The 18,247-nt window shown below is 50.3% G+C and overlaps 1 protein-coding gene across 1 annotated transcript; it reads right to left on the bottom strand.

Moving 5' to 3' along the window:
- Positions 1 to 1,271: 1,271 nt before the first annotated feature.
- LOC144712278 (ribosomal RNA small subunit methyltransferase, mitochondrial-like) lies at positions 1,272 to 3,326 on the bottom strand. The gene is made up of 2 exons (XM_078586509.1): positions 2,949 to 3,326; positions 1,272 to 2,000 (listed from the first exon to the last, which is right to left on the bottom strand). The coding sequence occupies exons 1-2, from the start codon at positions 3,324 to 3,326 to the stop codon at positions 1,383 to 1,385; spliced, it is 996 nt and encodes a 331-aa protein (XP_078442635.1). The 3' UTR covers positions 1,272 to 1,382.
- Between the last annotated feature and the right edge of the window lie 14,921 nt (positions 3,327 to 18,247).

Genomic DNA, 18,247 nt, shown 5'->3' with positions numbered 1-18,247 from the left:
CAATAACCCCATTGTAGTTGCACAAGTTAATAGGTTCCTACATTTTATTTGATGATATTTACTCTGATACGAGTGTCCCCCGTCGTTTAGGAGTTTGAATGTCAGACTGAATATTGTCAAGGTAAGTCAAATGGTGTTTCATATTGGTGCACAAAATAAATAAATAAATAAATAAACATTTGATTATATCTAATAGTAACATCGAAATAACTATCTAACTTCCAATAAAAAAACATTTATTGACCAAAATTTTTCATAAGTGTTTTTATGCATAATATAATAGTAAACAAGCTAATTAGGCCTACAATTGATAGTTAAAAGGGATGGTTGGGATGGAAAGCGCACAGCACCAGAGCTTATAGAATTAGTTATTATTCATACGGTTACTTTTATACATAAAAGTAATAGTTAGTTATCTAATTAGGCCAATGACTAAGGTAACTTCCCTTGCTCAATCTATCATGCAACAGCTAGCAAGTGTCAACTGATGCGTAGAGAGCGGATGACGATGAGCAGGTAAGGTGGCAAGCAACATCTAGCTAGCAACAAACTACACGTGTGCAAGGCACCAAGCAGCAAGAAGCATATGGGTGAGGCGGCAAGCGGCACACATGTGAGCAAGGTTTTTATATTCACATGATATGTATTTTATCTATATTAGACCATAGTCGAATCCCATAATGAATCGATTCCGAGCAGAGTAGACTCTGATGATAGATGCTGATCAGAGTCAATTTCCAACCATAATTGACTCTAATTATATTCAACTCTTGACCAGAGTCAATTTCTAATCAAAGTAGATCTCTGATCATAGAGAACTTCTAATCAGAGTCAACATCTGCCCACAGTAAACAGTATGATAAAAAATGATCTCAGATCATATACCATCTCTTATTAAATAACGACATTTTTTAGAAGTCAACAAAACTTATTATTTAATGTTGTTGTTTGAATTTTTAAGTAATTATTTACCTCAATTGAATTCAAATTCACTTCTTCAAATGATTTTTTTTGTAATTTATCCTAATATACAGATTGTTAATTTCTCATGAGTGATATTTCTGTCTTGTTTTCATATATGACAGATATTTTGGGCTAATTTTACAAATAACTATACCCACTAATTTATTCAAAATATAATGCGGATCAGAAGTAATGCCGCATCTGGGATTAATGTCTTGCCCAACATACTGAAATACTAGGAAATTGTGGGCTAATACCGCAAATTGTGAGCAAATTAGGCATAATCTTAGTTTAAAGACAGACTGAAATACTAGAAAGAAAAAATCTGAGCCTCAAACCAACAGTATACATACACATAGTCGGCCTTACCGGGCCGCCAAATAGCAAGCAATTCCTTCTCAGTGGAAGAGACAACACAATTAAGGGTGATGGAAGCGGATTCCTTCTCGATGGAACATGGCGAGGAGACCCAACACGTCCTCTTCACTGAGCGTCCCCGCCCTTGCATTCACTAAACCTCCTTCTCTGAGCACGCTCATCGTCTTCTGCCTCAGCACATCGACGCCACTTTCTTCTTCTTCTCCTCCTTCTTTGAGGAGGCCTTGCAGGACGGCCTTCTGCTTGAAGATGGCGCCGAGGGTCTTCCTCCTCTGGCCGAAGCAGGCTCTAGTGAGAGCCCACCACTCGTTGAGGTCGATCTCGGGGATGGCGGGCTTGGGTCGGATCTTGACCAGAGACGAGTCCACCTTCGGTGGCGGGACGAAGTTCCCTCTGCCCACCTCCATGATCAGCTCCACATCTGCCACCAATCCCACGTTCATGGCGAGCCGACTTCGTTCGGAATCACCGGGCTTTGCCACCAGCCGCCTTGCAAACTCCTTCTGGAGCAGAAGGGTGGCACTGCGGAACCGCCGCCGGGCTCTGGCGTGGCTGAAGAGGAGCTTGTCGAGTAGCGGTGAGGAGATGCCATAGGGGATGTTGGCGACGCAGAGATCGAATTCAGGGAATTCTGTCCTCAGCGCATCTCCGGAGACGATCTGCGAGAGGCAGGGAGGCAATCAGTCGATGACGATGACGATGACGAGTGGTTGCCTTTTGTCAATAACAGTGTCAGCATCAACATCATCTTCTCACAGATCAATCTGCCACAGGGAGAAGGCAAACACATCGCGATGGGGATCAGCACGTCTGAATGATGATGACAATGACGATGACATTGACCATGTTGAGGAGTGGTTGACTTTTGTCGATGATGATGATGATGATGAGTGGTTGCCATTTGTCAATCAGATTGCAATGATGATGACATTGACGGCATTGACGAGTTATGTAGATACCCATCATTCGGTTTGAAAGAAATCACTCATCATCATCATCGTCATACATACATCTCAATTTAATCTTTTCCCTTATTATAATCGAGAATGTCCTTTTTAACCAAAATTCATCGAAATTGATGATGACGATGATGAGTGGTTGCCTTTTGTCACAGACCACACATTGGAGGGAGATGGCAATCAGATTGCAATGGGCTTCGGCGCATCTGAATGACGATGACGATGATGATGACATTGACATTGACGGTATTGATGAGTTATGTAGATACCCATCATTCGATTTCAAAGAAATCACTCATCATCATCGTCATACGTACATCACAATTTAAAATTTTCCCTCGTTATATATCGAGAATGTCCTTTTCAACCAAAATTCATCGAAATTGAGGGTTGAAGTCGATCTTCCACAATACCCCGGTCATCCATCATCGTCACCTTTAACTGTCCATCCCCAAAAATGGTCAACATCATGGTCAACATTGACGTTTACTATCAACATGGATAGATGAAGTCGACGATTACGATTGCAATTATGAAAACGTAAAGGAGTAGCTGTCTAGCTGACTTCTACCGACGACGTTGACGATACGGTTGACGCTAAGGGGACCCTCAATCAGAGAAGGGGGGAATTGGGGGGAGGAGAAGGACCTGGAGCTTGGCGGAGAGGCCATGGCGGGAGACGCGGCGGTGGAGCGCGTCCACCATGCGCGGATCGATCTCGACAGCGACGACGCGGCGGGCGGCTCTGAGAAGCTTCAGGGTGAGGTTGCCGGTGCCGGGACCGATCTCGAGGACGGTGTCTTCCTCCAGGAGCTCGGCTCTGTCGACAATGGCGTCTAGGGTTTGGGGATTGGCGAGAATGTGCTGCCCTCTACTCTTGTAAAACCGAAATCTCCCTCCTCCTCTTCCTCCTTCTTCCTCCTCTTCCCCTTCTCCCTCCGCCGCCGCTGCCGCCGCCGATAGCCGCCGTCCGCCGCCGCCGCCTCGCCGGAGAAGGCGGAGCTCTCCGAAGCTCCCTCGAAACATCAGCGCAGAAAAACTAAGGAAAACAGCGCGCGAGAGGGCTATTTATAGGAGGAGAGAGCCGGATGACGTCTTGACCGTTTCCTTCGTCACCGTCATCGTCATCCGTGACGACTTCGACTGGATTTTAATTAATAGGAGAGCAAGCCGAATAATGTCTTAACCGTTTCCTTTGTCACCATCATCGTCATTGGTGACGACTTTGAATGGATTTTAATTCATAGGAGAGCCAGCCGGATGACGACTTAACCGTTTCCTTTGTCACCGTCATCGCCATCGGCGACCACTTCGAACAGGTTCAAATTTATAGGAGAGCAAGCCGGATGACGTCTTAACCTTTTCCTTCGTCACCATCATCGTCATCGGTGATGACTTTGAATGGATTTTAATGCAAATAAACAAGTAAATATGATCATGTAAGGTACTAAAAATGCATGTTATCAACTTCCCACATGTATCCCATAAGGCTTTGAAGATGATAAATTATATTTTCATTTAAAGATAAAGGTAAAGCTTGGTTCAAACCAGTGGGGGAATAGTTTCAATCTTAGAATGAAAATGAGAAATAGTTCCTTATGGATTTTTATTCCGTAGGAAGACTACTGCATTGCCAAAAGCCATTAGATATTCTTTTCCAGGAAAATGATATCATTAAGTGAAGCATGGGAAACATTCATGAAATTTACTAAATATTTAGAAAATGTCCACACCATAACACTTCATCATGGGAACTATTTATTTTTTTTAATGTGGAGGGAGCTAAATGTGGCTTATTATTTTAAAAAATAATTACACATATTTTGGACATCATTATATTTTCCATTAATCAAATTTATCAAATGAAAATTAAAATTTAAAGAGAAATATTTTTTCTGATATATTATAGTATGTCTATTAAAATATTTTTATGTATTCGTAATGTTTATTTTTTAGGAAAATCATCGACAGCCACAAAGACCTCACATGTCTCATTCAAATGGGTGTATCACAAACCACAATCAAAATATCAAAATTGGTTTTAGTCAAATGGTCAACTACTATGCACATTAAATTAAATTATAGTTTTATTGATACCATTGGTATAACCATCACCAGCGAGAGTGTATATTTTTTAAAAATTTAATAGGACTCTTAATACGGTATCGATCAAAGGATCCTGATTAGAATATGACATCTAATAATTCTATCAATTTAGATATAGATATGTAGATTTTTAAGATTATTGTCATATGCTTGAAAATAAATGCATTTTTATTACTAGAATTGATGTCAAATTATAAGGAAAAGGTAATAACAAGATTTGCAAGCTCCAATGATTCAAGTCTCAGTTAAAAGAGAGTGAAATTGGAATTAATGCCCTGGATGTGTTCGTTATAGAGATGATTCCTTCTTATTTTTACATGTCCCCTAAAGTTTTATTAATGATTCAAAAAATGAACAAATATGCATTTTTATTTCATATCAAAAAGTGATCAGGATTTCATGAGAAACAGGGATCTTTATTTGGAAATGGAAAATGAACTTTTGTGGTTGGCCATCTTGATGAGTTACAAGAGGGGGAACTGGTAAGTCACACTGTCCCCCTCATGGGGCCCCCTTATCTTATGGTGTATCCCCAACCCTCATCATCACTTTCCATCACCACTTGACACCTTCAAATTAATGAGTCTCACCATGCTCTTCAGCAACTACCATCCTAGAGTAGAAAGAAAAGAATTAGGTCAACACTAGAATCTCAACCGTCTGATCTTCTTAAAGAAAATTAGAAGGCCAAGATTAAAATGTCTTTTAAAATAAACCTATTTTTAGGCAGGCTTCAGGCCAATGTGGAGTTTAATTTCTAGCTTTTATTTTGTCCTGGCCTTGTGTCAGCTGTTGTACATGGAATGTTAATCCCATATCAAAAGATAATGTATTATAATGATCTATACAATGTTTGAAACATGAGTAATGTTTAATTTAGTAAAAATAGACATATCTCTTACATGAATGTGGTATCCTTAGTGCCATATGTTTGGTGCATGCCCCTTACCCCCCTCAACCCTTAATCTATGCACATGGTCCTTCTTATGGCCTCATGAGGGCATTGTGACTACTTATATTGTTTTGGTACATTTCCTTCTGCACTCCTTGAGAGGCTGTGTGATGCCGAACGTCGACGGTGTCATCATTTGGACGGGTATCGATACAATGCTCTTACACCAAGATGATGTCGGACGTCGTCAACGGCGTCGTCCAAGGGTAATTTGCTAGGAGAATGTAACTACGTGGTGCGATGAAGCCCTTGATGAGTGTACATGCAGGTCTGACTTGTGGGAATTGCCAAGTTTCGAGCTCTAGGGCGAGTGACCGATGACGATGACGGTGACCTTTTGACCCTCATTAGAGTGATGACGGGGACTACGACATCGAATGGGATAATTCCATAGGGGTTCGCACGTTACACTGGGCTTGGTCCGTACCTAGGAAATCACTCGTACCATAATTTCTCTCACCTAATCTAACCTGAGCGCGGTGGAGTGCAGCTAAAAATATACTGGCAGATGCAATTAAACTGACGAGCAAGGGGAACGGCATACCTCGTTGATGGCGGCATTCGTCGTCGATGTCTTTGTCGATGCACAGACCGGTGCAGCAGGTGGATGGAGGCGAGGCGTTGACGGGTATTGCTTAGCTCAACTGGCGGCGGTGGCGCGGCGCAGGAGCGTGTTGCTATAGGTAATCGAGAATGAAGGCGGAGAGGAAGAAGTGCAGCGGCGGGGCGGCTCAAACGACGGCTGAGTTTGGCATAGTCTATCTAGTGATGAATCGGCGTGAGGAGCGGAGAAGGCCAGCTGCGACGATCGATGGCGGATCGCAAGTCGTGAGCCAGGGCGTCGGTCGACGGCTGCGTGATGGCACAAAGGCAAAACTGAACGGCTTGCATCGCGACTCGGAGCAGGGCAGAGCCATGGCAGACGTGCAACAGAAAGGCGCCACGGGTTTTATTGATCAGGAGGGTTGGCAGAATCATTATGAGATGTGAACCGGTCACCGCACACAACAGCGGTCAAGACAGTGATCACAAAGAGCCGTGTTTTGACTGCGAGCCGAAGAACGCTATCGTGTAAGACAGTCTCCGTCAACTGATGACCGCGTTGAGCCCGATGTTGCACTACAACATAGCGGGAAGGTGATCGGTTGACCGCACGGGATCGCTTCACCAGACATGCACTCGCAGGGAGATCGATCGACCGGGCGGCTTGCACCAATGGCCGCTATGTTTCAATGACGAGCGACAGATGCTGAGAGAGTGTGAGGCTCACTGCATACCTTTGATCGATGACGTGCATGGGAGTGTATGGATGCACGTTATGTCGCAGCAGACTGAGAGAGAGACCGGCTTCCGCGAGGTCGCCAATGGCGATTCAACTGGCCTCTGTCGTCACCTTGTCAGGGCGCAGGATGGGCATACGCATTTGGTGGTTGTTCCTTGCCGGGAGAGTAGACCGATCTGATTCCTTGATCTTTCCCTCTCTCTTCTCTCCTCCTCCTCCTTCTCTTCTTCTTCTTCCTCCTCCTTCTTCCTCCTACTTCTAGCGTGAGATCTGAACAACAAGGAATAACTGCCACAAATAGAAATTCAGATCTGATTTGGTGTGGTGCCTATCATGGCCTTATATAGGACCATGATGGGTCCTTTACAAACAGTCTAACAAGGGGCCCAACAAGAGGGACTCATTTTTACAACACAAATAAAATAAACTATGGAAATTGAAACGACGCGACGATACGGACGATACGTAGGTGCCACGACAAACACAACACGACACGATGAACTGACACGATGAAAATGAAAACACAAGCACAGTAAAATGAAAAATAAAACGAAGACGAACCGGCGAGAAATTCAAACGATTAATGGCGCGGTCGTGCTTTTCACCCGAGGTGTTAAACCAGGATGTCTTCGCCATTGCCTTGGCGTGTCAGTTGTGCTGAGCACGAGCAGGCGGGTCGACGATGGCGATGATGATGGCTCTGATGACGTCTCCGATGGGGTAAGTGGGCGCTCCATCACTGTGTTTGTTGGCATTGGCCGCTTGAGCACTTTAGCTTGATGTCCAACTCATCACCTCATACTTGATACTCCCAAATCACATTAAGGACTAGCCAAAACATCCAGGAATCGATCAATCCAATAAGTAAGAAATTATTTTAAATTAAATTTCACATTTGATGTCAAAGAATTTGATAAAAAATACAAAAAGTGATAAAATCATAACATCATTCTAAAAGCATAATCATTTCAAGTCATGATAACATGCATGTATGATCATTGTAATGATAACAAGCATGAAAAATATTTGGTCTTAAAATTCAAATTATATTCTAATTTTTATTATCAAATAACATGATATTTTGGGAACCCTATTCTTCATTATATTATTATGATATATTTAAAATCATGCTGATGGCGCGTCACCACCGGACGTCATCGAGCCAGCAGCAGAGGAGCAGCAGGACTTCCCCGACCCAGCACCCGAGGAGCCGGCACTACCCAGCTCGCCACCGAGACGAGTCCAGCCACCACGACGAGCCGCCGCAGCAACACGGGATCCCGCATTCCGTTACTCGGCATGACGTGGATGCCGACCACCGGAGCACACCGTTACACCTTCGGTTACTTTATTCTATAGCTTTTCGCTTTTATCGTGTTGTCGTGTAGCGGGGAGGGACCCATATGAGGAACTCTTCCCCCCCCCCCCCTTTTATGTTGGGCCTGACAAGCCTGTTTTCATTATTTCCTTTCCTTTCTTGTTTTGTTTTGTTGTTTTTTTTGGACTTAAGGAAGGGCCCATCTTCACCCATATATAAGGGGAAGAGGTGGGCGCTTCCCCTCACTTGACCTAAATTTTTGAAGAATGGTATTTTGAGAAGAAGGGTCAGGTCGTGGAGAAGAATAGAAGAAAGAAGAAGAAGAGGAGAAAGAAGAAGAAGAAGGGAGGAAGAGGAGAAAGGGAAAGGAAAGAGGAAGGAACGCGCCACCGCCGCCGCGCCGCGCCGCCACGCGCGCCCATCGCCACGCGCCGCTGGCCGCCGCCACGCGCCAGCTACCGCCGCGCCCGCCGCCAAGACGCCGCTGCCGCTGACCGCGTACCCGCCGCCGGCCGCGCGCGCCCGCCGCCAATCGCGCGCGCCGCGCATCGGCGCGCCCACCGCCGTCGACCACGCCTCCTGCATCGCTCCGCGCTGACTGCGCTCAACCGCCTCCGCACCAGTCAACCTCCGGCGCCCCGACAACCTCCTCCGGAACCAGTTGGTGCGAAAATCCCGTCGCCAGCGGCGAAGGTACTCTGCTTTCCCTAGCCTCTTCACGTCATTTATTTCCTTCAGTATTCTTTCGCATTGCCTCCACCGCGCTCGGGTTAGATAGGTGAGTGGGACAGATTGAGAGAACGGCGAAACAAAGGCGGCGTCTTACCTATCCGATGCAGTCGGGGCGCCGGCAGCGTGTGAGCATTCCAGTGGGAGTTACCCCATTCGGCGGCGTGCGCGCCCTCGACCCACCTCGGACGACTTGGAGGGTTGGTCCGACCCAGCTTGGCGACCCCGTCCCCGCTCCAGGTTGGCTCTCATAGCTTGTCGGCGCATTGCACGTACCGTCGTAGAACCATCGTCTTCGTTATCGTCATACATGTCTTTCTGTTCTCCGCATATCCATCGGTTGACGTCGTGGACGTAACCCGATTAGTTAGCGATACGACACCGAGTTCCTTCCTTCGGTGACGGTCGGACGCCGTTGAGACGACGTCCGGCATCAAATTGGCATCTACCTCCCCGCGACGAGTCGAACCGTCGCGAGACGAGAGAGGCAACGAGATTGCCCTCTCGGGACCTCAACCGGCCTCGCCGGTTGCGGAACCTACCTTACCCCATATCGAGGACACGCCGGTCCCACCTGACGTCACGGGTGCTCCAGGCGCATCGAAATCACCGGCATCGCCCGGTGGTTCACGCCGATCCCAGCACTCCCCTCGCGGCACTCCGCGCGTCCTCGACGACTCCCGATCGAGTGACTACGAAGACCGGGATACCACGAGGCGACGACCACACGGGAAATCTCCCGTTGTCGAGCACTCCCCTAGAGCGACCCCTGCACGGGGTAGAGGACGAGGACGACGAAGCGCCACTCGCCAGTACCCGCCAAGAGAAGAGCTTCCGGACGACCAAGGAGCTCAACGTCGCGCATCGGCAGCTAGGACGGAGCGCTTGGAGCGGATGCTCGCCGACACCCGAGTGTCCGAGCACGGAGTTGAGGCGGACCGGTTGCACGAGGCCCTCGCCCCCTTACGGGGCTGGTAGACCCGAATACCGTGGTCACCCCGACCCGGACCTTGCTGATGATTACGAGGTCCCTGATCGCCCGTTTACGGCGCATCGCCACCGATACGCCTAGCTAGGAGCCCGTGACGCGACCCACAGGATGTCGCGCTTGGGACATGCATCGCCGCGGGGCGACTACACCCGTGGCTACGACGGGTCCCTTATGCTCGACCTGATCTCCCTATACGCCAGATGCAGCGCGACCGAGCCGTGACTATCCGGCTCGTCGGTTCGACCCGTTCCTCCCCGTGGTCCGCGGTTCGGCGAGCCACCGCACGACGCGAGACTACCACGGCCGCCACCCCCGCCATATTACGGGGCTGACTGTGCATGCCCACCACCACATCACCCGGTGCCTTGGGACCGAGCACCGCGGGATGGTCGTCCCTACCACGGGGACGACCGCGGACACGACCCATTCCCGCCCCGTCGCCCCATGGACCCGCGGCGAGGACTACCCGTGCCCGGCGGCACTATGATGACGACGGCGCCGGCGCGAGGAGCATCGTGCGCATCCAGAGGAGCGTGCGCGCCCGACGTGCTTCTCACGAGGGCTCGAGAAGCCCAAGGAGTTCATTGACCGGGAATCAAAAATGAACTCGTATTTCAGGTGGTACAGGATGGATGGCGACCTTTGCGCCGAAAGTGCGCGGAGACACGGCAGCGGACAAGCCAAGATCTTCTGGGAGAATGAGCAATTCTCGGCGAGCAGCGAGACAGCCCATCATGTCGTGGGCAGAAATGGCGCGAAGCTAAGGAACAAATACGTTCCTCGTCAGTACCAGATGACACTCTTCCTCGTGGCTCGACCTTAAGCAAGGTCGACTCGGTGTCGGAGTACATCGAGGCTTTGAGGAATGCCGGATGCGTTGCCGTTCGTGGAGGACCCCGCGTCATCGCCGGCTTCTTCGCCCACGACCTTGCGCCTTGCGCAGCAAGGTCCTTGACTGCCAACCGGCAGAGGTCGGCAGGCATACCACCTAGTGGAACACATGGATCCGCCTGTTGGCGATACTCGGCGCCCACGCGCACACCACGCCACGAGTTCCTACGGTTCGGCTTGCACCCGCTCGTTCCACCCTACCGCGACCACTGGGTCGCACCGCCACCGGGGGGGAACGACCCCAACCACCTCAATGGGGTCTACCGAAAGCCCGGCCTCGACGGCGATGCCCGGCCCGTGGCGCTGCACCAAGTCAAGCACACATCACGTGCTACAAATGCCAGGGCGAGGCACGGGCACGCAATGCCCATCTACACTTTTGATTGATGTCGGAAACCGAACAGGATTATTGCGATGGAGCAGCGTACCCAGGAGGACCACTATCACGGGAGCGAGGAATGCGCCCTTGAGTACGAGGAGCCCGATGGGCAGATAGGCTTCATCCAGATCATCGGCGCGAGCCCCACCGTGACAGGCTGTGCGTCCGTCGGCCGTTAGCCAACATCGCTGTCGACACACCCGGCAGTAGTAGAGATAGGATATCACCGCGGGTTGACAACTCCGCTAGACTTCCACGGGCGCTCAACAGCCGACACCGTTCGATGATGCGCCATCCGTACATCGATCTTCTACACGTACATCAAGATCAGCGGCAAGGCGTGTAAGGTGATCGTGGATAGCGGTAGTTGCATCAACGCGATCTCAGATACTATGGTCAGCGGCTTAGGTTGACTTCGATAGAGCACCACGCCCGTCTGACGTTTCGTGGATCGGCGCTTCATCACTATCTGTGAAGCGTCGGTGCGCGTCCCCGAAGGTGAACACATACGCCGAGGGCGTACTCGTGATGTACTACCCATGAAGGTGGGTAGCATCATCCTCGATCGACCATGGTTATATGATCACGACGTCACCTTAGCAGGCGGCGTGAACACCTGCTCCTTTATGCACCGTGGCGGCGAGTTACGTGGCACCCGTACACCTGGCCGGCCAGCAAGCCGGCGCGACCCGACCAGAAGGGTTAGTGATAGTCCGAGGACCCCTATTCACTCGCGACCTTGGCGCGAGGGTGACGATACACCTATGTGTCCGGCCGTCACCCTTGATGTCCTGCTGACAGGCAGTGACCTCGCACCCCAGAGGTTGAGGCTCTCCTATCGGAGTTCGGAGATGTCTTCGGAAGAGCTACCGCGGATTACCCCGATGAGGAACATACAGCATGCCATCGACTTGGTGCCCGGTGGCGTCGCTTCCGAACCTACCGCATTACCGCATGGAGCCGCCGAAGTGCGAGGAGTTGCTACGGCAAGTGAGGAGCTTTTGGGAAGGGCCTCATTCAGAGAGCATGAGCCCCTGCGCAGTACCCGCTCTCCTAGCGCCCGAAGAAGGATGGCACGTGGCGCATGTGTTGCGATAGCGTGCCATCAACAAGATAACGGTCAAGTACCGTTTTCCCATTCGCGTGTGCAGGATCTATTCGACATGATGGCGGGATCCACTATCTTCTCCAAGATAGATTTAAGGAGTGGGTACCATCAAATACGGATCCGCCCGACGAATGGAAGACCGCCTTTAAGATAAAGGGCGGTTTATATGAGTGGAGGGTTATGCCTTCGGCCTCTCCAACGCGCCCAGTACCTTCCAACGTCTCATGAGCAGTACTGCGGCGCCTTCATAGGGAAGTTCGTGGTCGTCTGCCCGGCGACATCCTCGTCTACAGCAGATCCAGAGGCGAGCATGCAGACCACCTTCGGCAGGTCTGCACCATCCTCTGGCGAGGAGCAGCTCGCCCACCCCAAGAAGTGTAGTTTCCTTGCGTCCGAGGTTGCCTTCTTAGGGTTCATCGTGTCCGCCCAGGCGTAGCGCCGACCGGAGAAGGTCCGGGCCATCACGCGTCGTGGCGACCCCGGCAAACATGCACGGCGTTAGGAGTTTCATATGACTGGCGACTTTCTATAGGCGATTCATACGGAATTTCAGTTCCGTTCGGCCCCCATCACCGATCGCCTCAAGGAGGAGTCGTTCGCCTGACACCGGCAGAGAGAGCTTTCCAGCAGATAAAGCTCATGATGACACAGTGCCGGTACTACGGCTTCCGACTTGGGAAAGTGTTCGAGGTTACATGCGATGCCTCGGTATCGGCATCGGGCGTCCTCGGCCAGGAGGGCCACCGTGGAGTTCTTCAGCGAAGCTGAATGATGCAAAGCCGATACTCCACGTGCGACAAGGAGTTCTGCGCGGTCATCCAAGCCTTACGGCATTGGAGACACTACCTCCTATCATCGGAGTTCGTGCTCTTCTCGGATCACGAGGCGCTCAAGTACCTGCACTCGCAGCAGAAATCGAGCGATCGGCACGCCAGGTGGGTCGAGTACCTACAGGACTACACCTTCGTCATCAAGCACAAGAAGGGCAAGGACAACGTCGTGGCCGACGCCCTCAGCGGAGAACTCACGTGCTCAACGTCATGAAGGTGACAGTCTTGGGGTTCGAGACCATCCGAGAGAATGCGATAACTGCCCTGATTTGGCCCCATCAACGCGGAAGTCCGGCGAGGACCATCCCAGGATTACAAGGACTATGTCCTTCGGCGGATACCTGTTCTTTAAGAACAGATTGTGCGTACCCGCACATCACTACGTGACTTCCTCACTTGGGAATGTCACGCGGAGTATAAGCGGTCATTTTGGCGCGCGACAAGACGATCGCCGCCATGGAAGGCCAATTCTACTGGCCTTCCTAAAGCGCGATGTTGGCAACATAGTTGCCGGTGCGTGTATGTGCCTTGGCCAAGCAGGTCAAGAAGAGCGCCGGACTTTATACCCCATTGTCGACGCCGAGGCGTCCACGGACGGCGTGAGCATGGACTTCGTCTTGGGACTGCCCGCACGCGGCACTCGACTCCATCATGGTAGTCGTGGATAGGTTTTCGAAGATGGCCCGCCGTGCCCTGCGCGAAGGCGTCGACGCCGTGAAGGTCGCCAGATCTTCTTCCAGAGATCGTGCGCCTCCATGGCCTGCCATCCTCGATCGTGTCCGATCGTGGCGTGCGCTTCACGAGTTACTACGGAGGACCTGTGGAGCCTCTTGGGCACAGCTCAAGTTCTCGACGCCTACCATCCGCAGACCGGCGGTCGACGGAGGTGGTCAATCGTAGCTTGGGCAACCTACGTTCCTCGTGGCGAACACCTCGCGTCTTGGGATCTTGTCATACGCGCTGAGTTCGCATACAACTCCTCGGTGAACAGAACCACCGGGTTGAGCCCTTTGAGATCGCCTACGGCCAGGCACCCGTCGACCCTAGGCCTAGCTCCCATAGATCCTCATGTTAGGGTTTCCGAGGACGCACTTGCATTTGCCCAGCATGTCTCTGCATTACATCATTGCATTCATGATAGGATCACGCAGCAAAATGCATTGTACAAAGCAAGCCGCCGACTTGCATCGCCGACCAGAGCATTTGGCGTGGGAGACCTAGTGATGGTCAGACTCAGGCGGAGAGATACTCTCCGGGGCGGCAACGGCTGCATGCTCACAGTGCCGGCCGTTCGGATCCTCCGTGAGTGGGCGACAACGCGTATGTCGTCGAAATTCCTCCTACGTGGGAATAGGCTCTACATTCAATGTGGCGGACCTAGCTCAGCACGGGCCCCTTCTTCCTCCCCACTCCCACCCTCTCTAGACCCCTTCAGCGTGAGTGAGTTTGCGACACCACTCCCCAATTGTTTCACCCGATAGGCAAGAGGCAATCGATTGTGTACTGCAGGAGGTAATTGACCATGCAGGTGGGAAACATCGAGGAGATTCCTAGTGCGTTGGGCGGGCCACACCTGCGCGGGCGACACGTGGATTACAGAACAGGAGCTCCGACGCCTCCGTCCCGACCTCCTTCCACCGTCGCCGATCCTCCACCTGACTCGCGGGTCGAGTCCTTACCACCACCGGGAGGTTGATGGCGCGTCACCACCGGGCGTCATCGAGCCAGCAGCAGAGGAGCAGCAGGACTTCCCCGACCCAGCACCCGAGGAGCCGGCACTACCCAGCTCGCCACCGACGAGTCCAGCCACCACGACGAGCGCGCGGCAACACGGGATCCGCATTCCGTTACTCGGCATGACGTGGATGCCGACCACCGGAGCACACCGTTACACCTTCGGTTACTTTATTCTATAGCTTTTCGCTTTTATCGTGTTGTCGTGTAGCGGGGAGGGACCCATATGAGGAACTCTTCCCCCCCCCCCCCTTTTATGTTTGGGCTGGCGGGGCTGGTTTCCTTATTTTCTTTCCTTTTTTGTTTTGTTTTGTTGTTTTTTTGGACTTAAGGAAGGGCCCATCTTCACCCATATATAAGGGGAAGAGGTGGGCGCTTCCCCTCACTTGACCTAAATTTTTGAAGAATGGTATTTTGAGAAGAAGGGTCAGGTCGTGGAGAAGAATAGAAGAAAGAAGAAGAAGAGGAGAAAGAAGAAGAAGAAGGGAGGAAGAGGAGAAAGGGAGAGGAAATAGGAAGGGAACGCGCCACGCCACGCCCGCCGCGCCGCCAGCATCGCCGCCGCGCCGCCAGCCGCCGCCGCCAGCGCCGCGCCGCCGCCAGCGCCATCGCCGCGCCGCCGCCCGCCCGCGCCGCCGCTGCGCCGTCCCAGCGCGCCCGCCGCCGCGCGCCCACCGCCGCGCCCGCGCGCGCCGACGCGCCCCGTCGCGTGCGGCCCGCGTGCCCGCCGCGCGCGCGCCACCGCCCGCGCGCCCACCGCCGCGCCGCGCTGCGCCGCCGCCAGCGCGCCCAGCCCGCGCGCCACCGCCAGCGCCCGCCGCGCGCGCCACCGCCGCGCCACGCGCGCCACCGCTGCGCCGCCGCGCCGCCGCGCGCCCACCGCGCCGCCGCGCGCCAGCGCCCCGCGCGCCTCCGCCACGCCACGCCTGCGCGCGCCGCCGCGCGCCCGCCTCGCGTCGTCGCGCGCTGCCCCAGCGCCCGCCGCCCGCGCCACCGCCCGCGCGCCCGCGCCGCTGCCGCTGCGCTGACGCGTACCCGCCGCGCGCGCCGCTGCGCGCCGCCGCCCGCGCCACGCCCATGGCCGCGCGCCCACGCCGTCGACCACGCCTCCTGCATCACTCCGCGCTGACTGCGCTCAACCGCCCCTCCGCACCAGTCAACCTCCGGCGCTCCCGACAACCCCCTCCTCCGGAACCAGTTGGTGCGAAAATCCCGTCGCCAGCGCGACGAAGGTACTCTGCTTTCCCTAGCCTCTTCACGTCATTTATTTCCTTCAGTATTCTTTCGCATTGCCTCCACCGCGCTCGGGTTAGATAGGTGAGTGGGACAGATTGAGAGAACGACGAAACAAAGACGAGCGTCTTACCTATCCGGTACGAGTCGGGACGCCCCGACGCGTGTGAGCATTCCAGTGGGAGTTACCCCATTCGACGGCGTGCGCGCCCTCGACCCACCTCGGACGACTTGGAGGGTTGGTCCGACCCAGCTTGGCGACCCCGTCCCCGCTCCAGGTTGGCTCTCATAGCTTGTCGGCGCATTGCACATACCGTCGTAGAACCATCGTCTTCGTTATCGTCATACATGTCTTTCTGTTCTCCGCATATCCATCGGTTGACGTCGTGGACGTAACCCGATTAGTTAGCGATACGACACCGAGTTCCTTCCTTCGGTGACGGTCGGACGCCGTTGAGACGACGTCCGGCATCACATGCATGCTGCGTTATATAGTGTGTATTGAAAAATCTATTGGCATTTGGTGATAACAACATGCCTAGTGTTTCTTTTTCGGGGCATCATTACCATACAACATTCAGCAGTATTTGTGATGAAAACTCCAGTTCATGGACATCATAGCCTTCAAAATCAAATATCATGGAGTAATTTACATATATCAAAGCTGAAACATACATGTAATTTGTTTCACAATAGTAACCCCAATTTGAATTGAAAATTAAATGGAATAGCATTAAAGACGGTATAAAAAATACACTTTGGAGACATCTTCATTATATCCCTTTGTGCAGTTTAAAATGACTTGAAGGGTGTCAACACAGATCACAAAAATTACAAACACGGTCATCTGTTAAAATCTAACGCATTGGATGTGTGAAACCCACTATGATGAAACATGGTCATCTGGACTTAGTTTCACCTTTTCTAAGAATCTAAAACTGTAATGAACATTAACGCTTATTGACACAAAAAAGTAATATAAAGTTGCATCTAACATTTTTTTATTATTTGTGGAAATATTAGCTGATTGTGTTGAGCCTTCTGAACATCTCCCATATAAATATCATAAATTTATTGTTTTTTCCTCAATAAAATGATAATTCACTGAAGTGTTGGTAACACACAAATTACCATTAAAATATAATGCATATTACATAAAAATGTGCATGTAAATTTCCATATTTTCATGATCTCAATTGGTAAAAAAACACCCCTTAGCATGATTTTATGATTTTTCCACATTTTTAGGTTATTTTAGTTATTTTTCTATTTTAGATTTATTAAATAATTAAGCTTACAAGTCAGATAATTATTATTTTGAATTAAAAAATGAAATAAATAATTTATCTAGATTTACTTCATTTTTTAGAATTTTATAGTAATGAATGTATTTAGAAATTAGTTTTAGAAGGTTAAAACAAAATTTTAGATTTAATTAATGAATTTATTCTATTTTACAAGTTTAAATCGGCACCTATTACATGTTGCCACTTATTTGGCCCATTTTCAGCCAATTATTCGCTCTGGAAATAATTGTAAACGGCATCACAATTCCCAATGCCATAATCATCCAATAATATGCATGTTTTTTCTAATTCTGAGAGACATGTAGCACATTGGTCCATTCTTTGAAGTTAGTACAATTATGACACCATAATTATCATATTTTTTCAAGACGAACACATCAACTGATCAAAAATATTCCGATCAAACTTGTGCATTCAATGGATCAGCAAAGTCCAATGCGATAGCCAATGAAAAAATGTATGTCTCTTTAATGTAGTAAATGTAGTCAGATGTATGTGACATACCCGTTACGTGTGACGGAATATGTGTGAGGAAACACATCAACTGATCAAAAATATTCCGATCAAACTTGTGCATTCAATGGATCGGCAAAGTCCAATGCGATAGCCAATGAAAAAATGTATGTCTCTTTAATGTAGTAAATGTAGTCAGATGTATGTGACATACCCGTTACGTGTGACGGAATATGTGTGAGGAAACATAGGATATCATTATGTTGCACTTTATATTTACCAAAGTACATTATTGTTGAATGATTAAATGTTTTATCTTTTTTTATTTCCTTCGTAGAGACAGGTGTCACATTTTGGCTCGCTAAAAGAGAGAGATCCACATGGCATCAAATGAATCATCAGACTCCATTGTTCTCCCTTCATTATTTTCATCTTTGATTGCAGGTCGTGTGGTGCTAGTCTTTAATCAGCAGAAAAAAATTGGGATAATATCAACAGCACATACAATCATATATCCATATGTTGGGTTTTAGAGGCCTTGAAATGGATGAACAAATCAAAACGATGCGCAGTGGAAGACTTTTGTGAATCGAACGACATCGACAAAAAACCATGGAACAAAGTACCTTTTCAC

The sequence above is a fragment of the Wolffia australiana genome, chromosome 14 (genome assembly GCF_029677425.1).
Source record: "Wolffia australiana isolate 7733 chromosome 14, ASM2967742v1".
In the NCBI taxonomy this organism is placed as follows: Eukaryota; Viridiplantae; Streptophyta; class Magnoliopsida; order Alismatales; family Araceae; genus Wolffia; species Wolffia australiana.
Note: the sequence above shows the minus strand (reverse complement) of the source record. Positions and strands in the feature narration are given on the sequence as shown.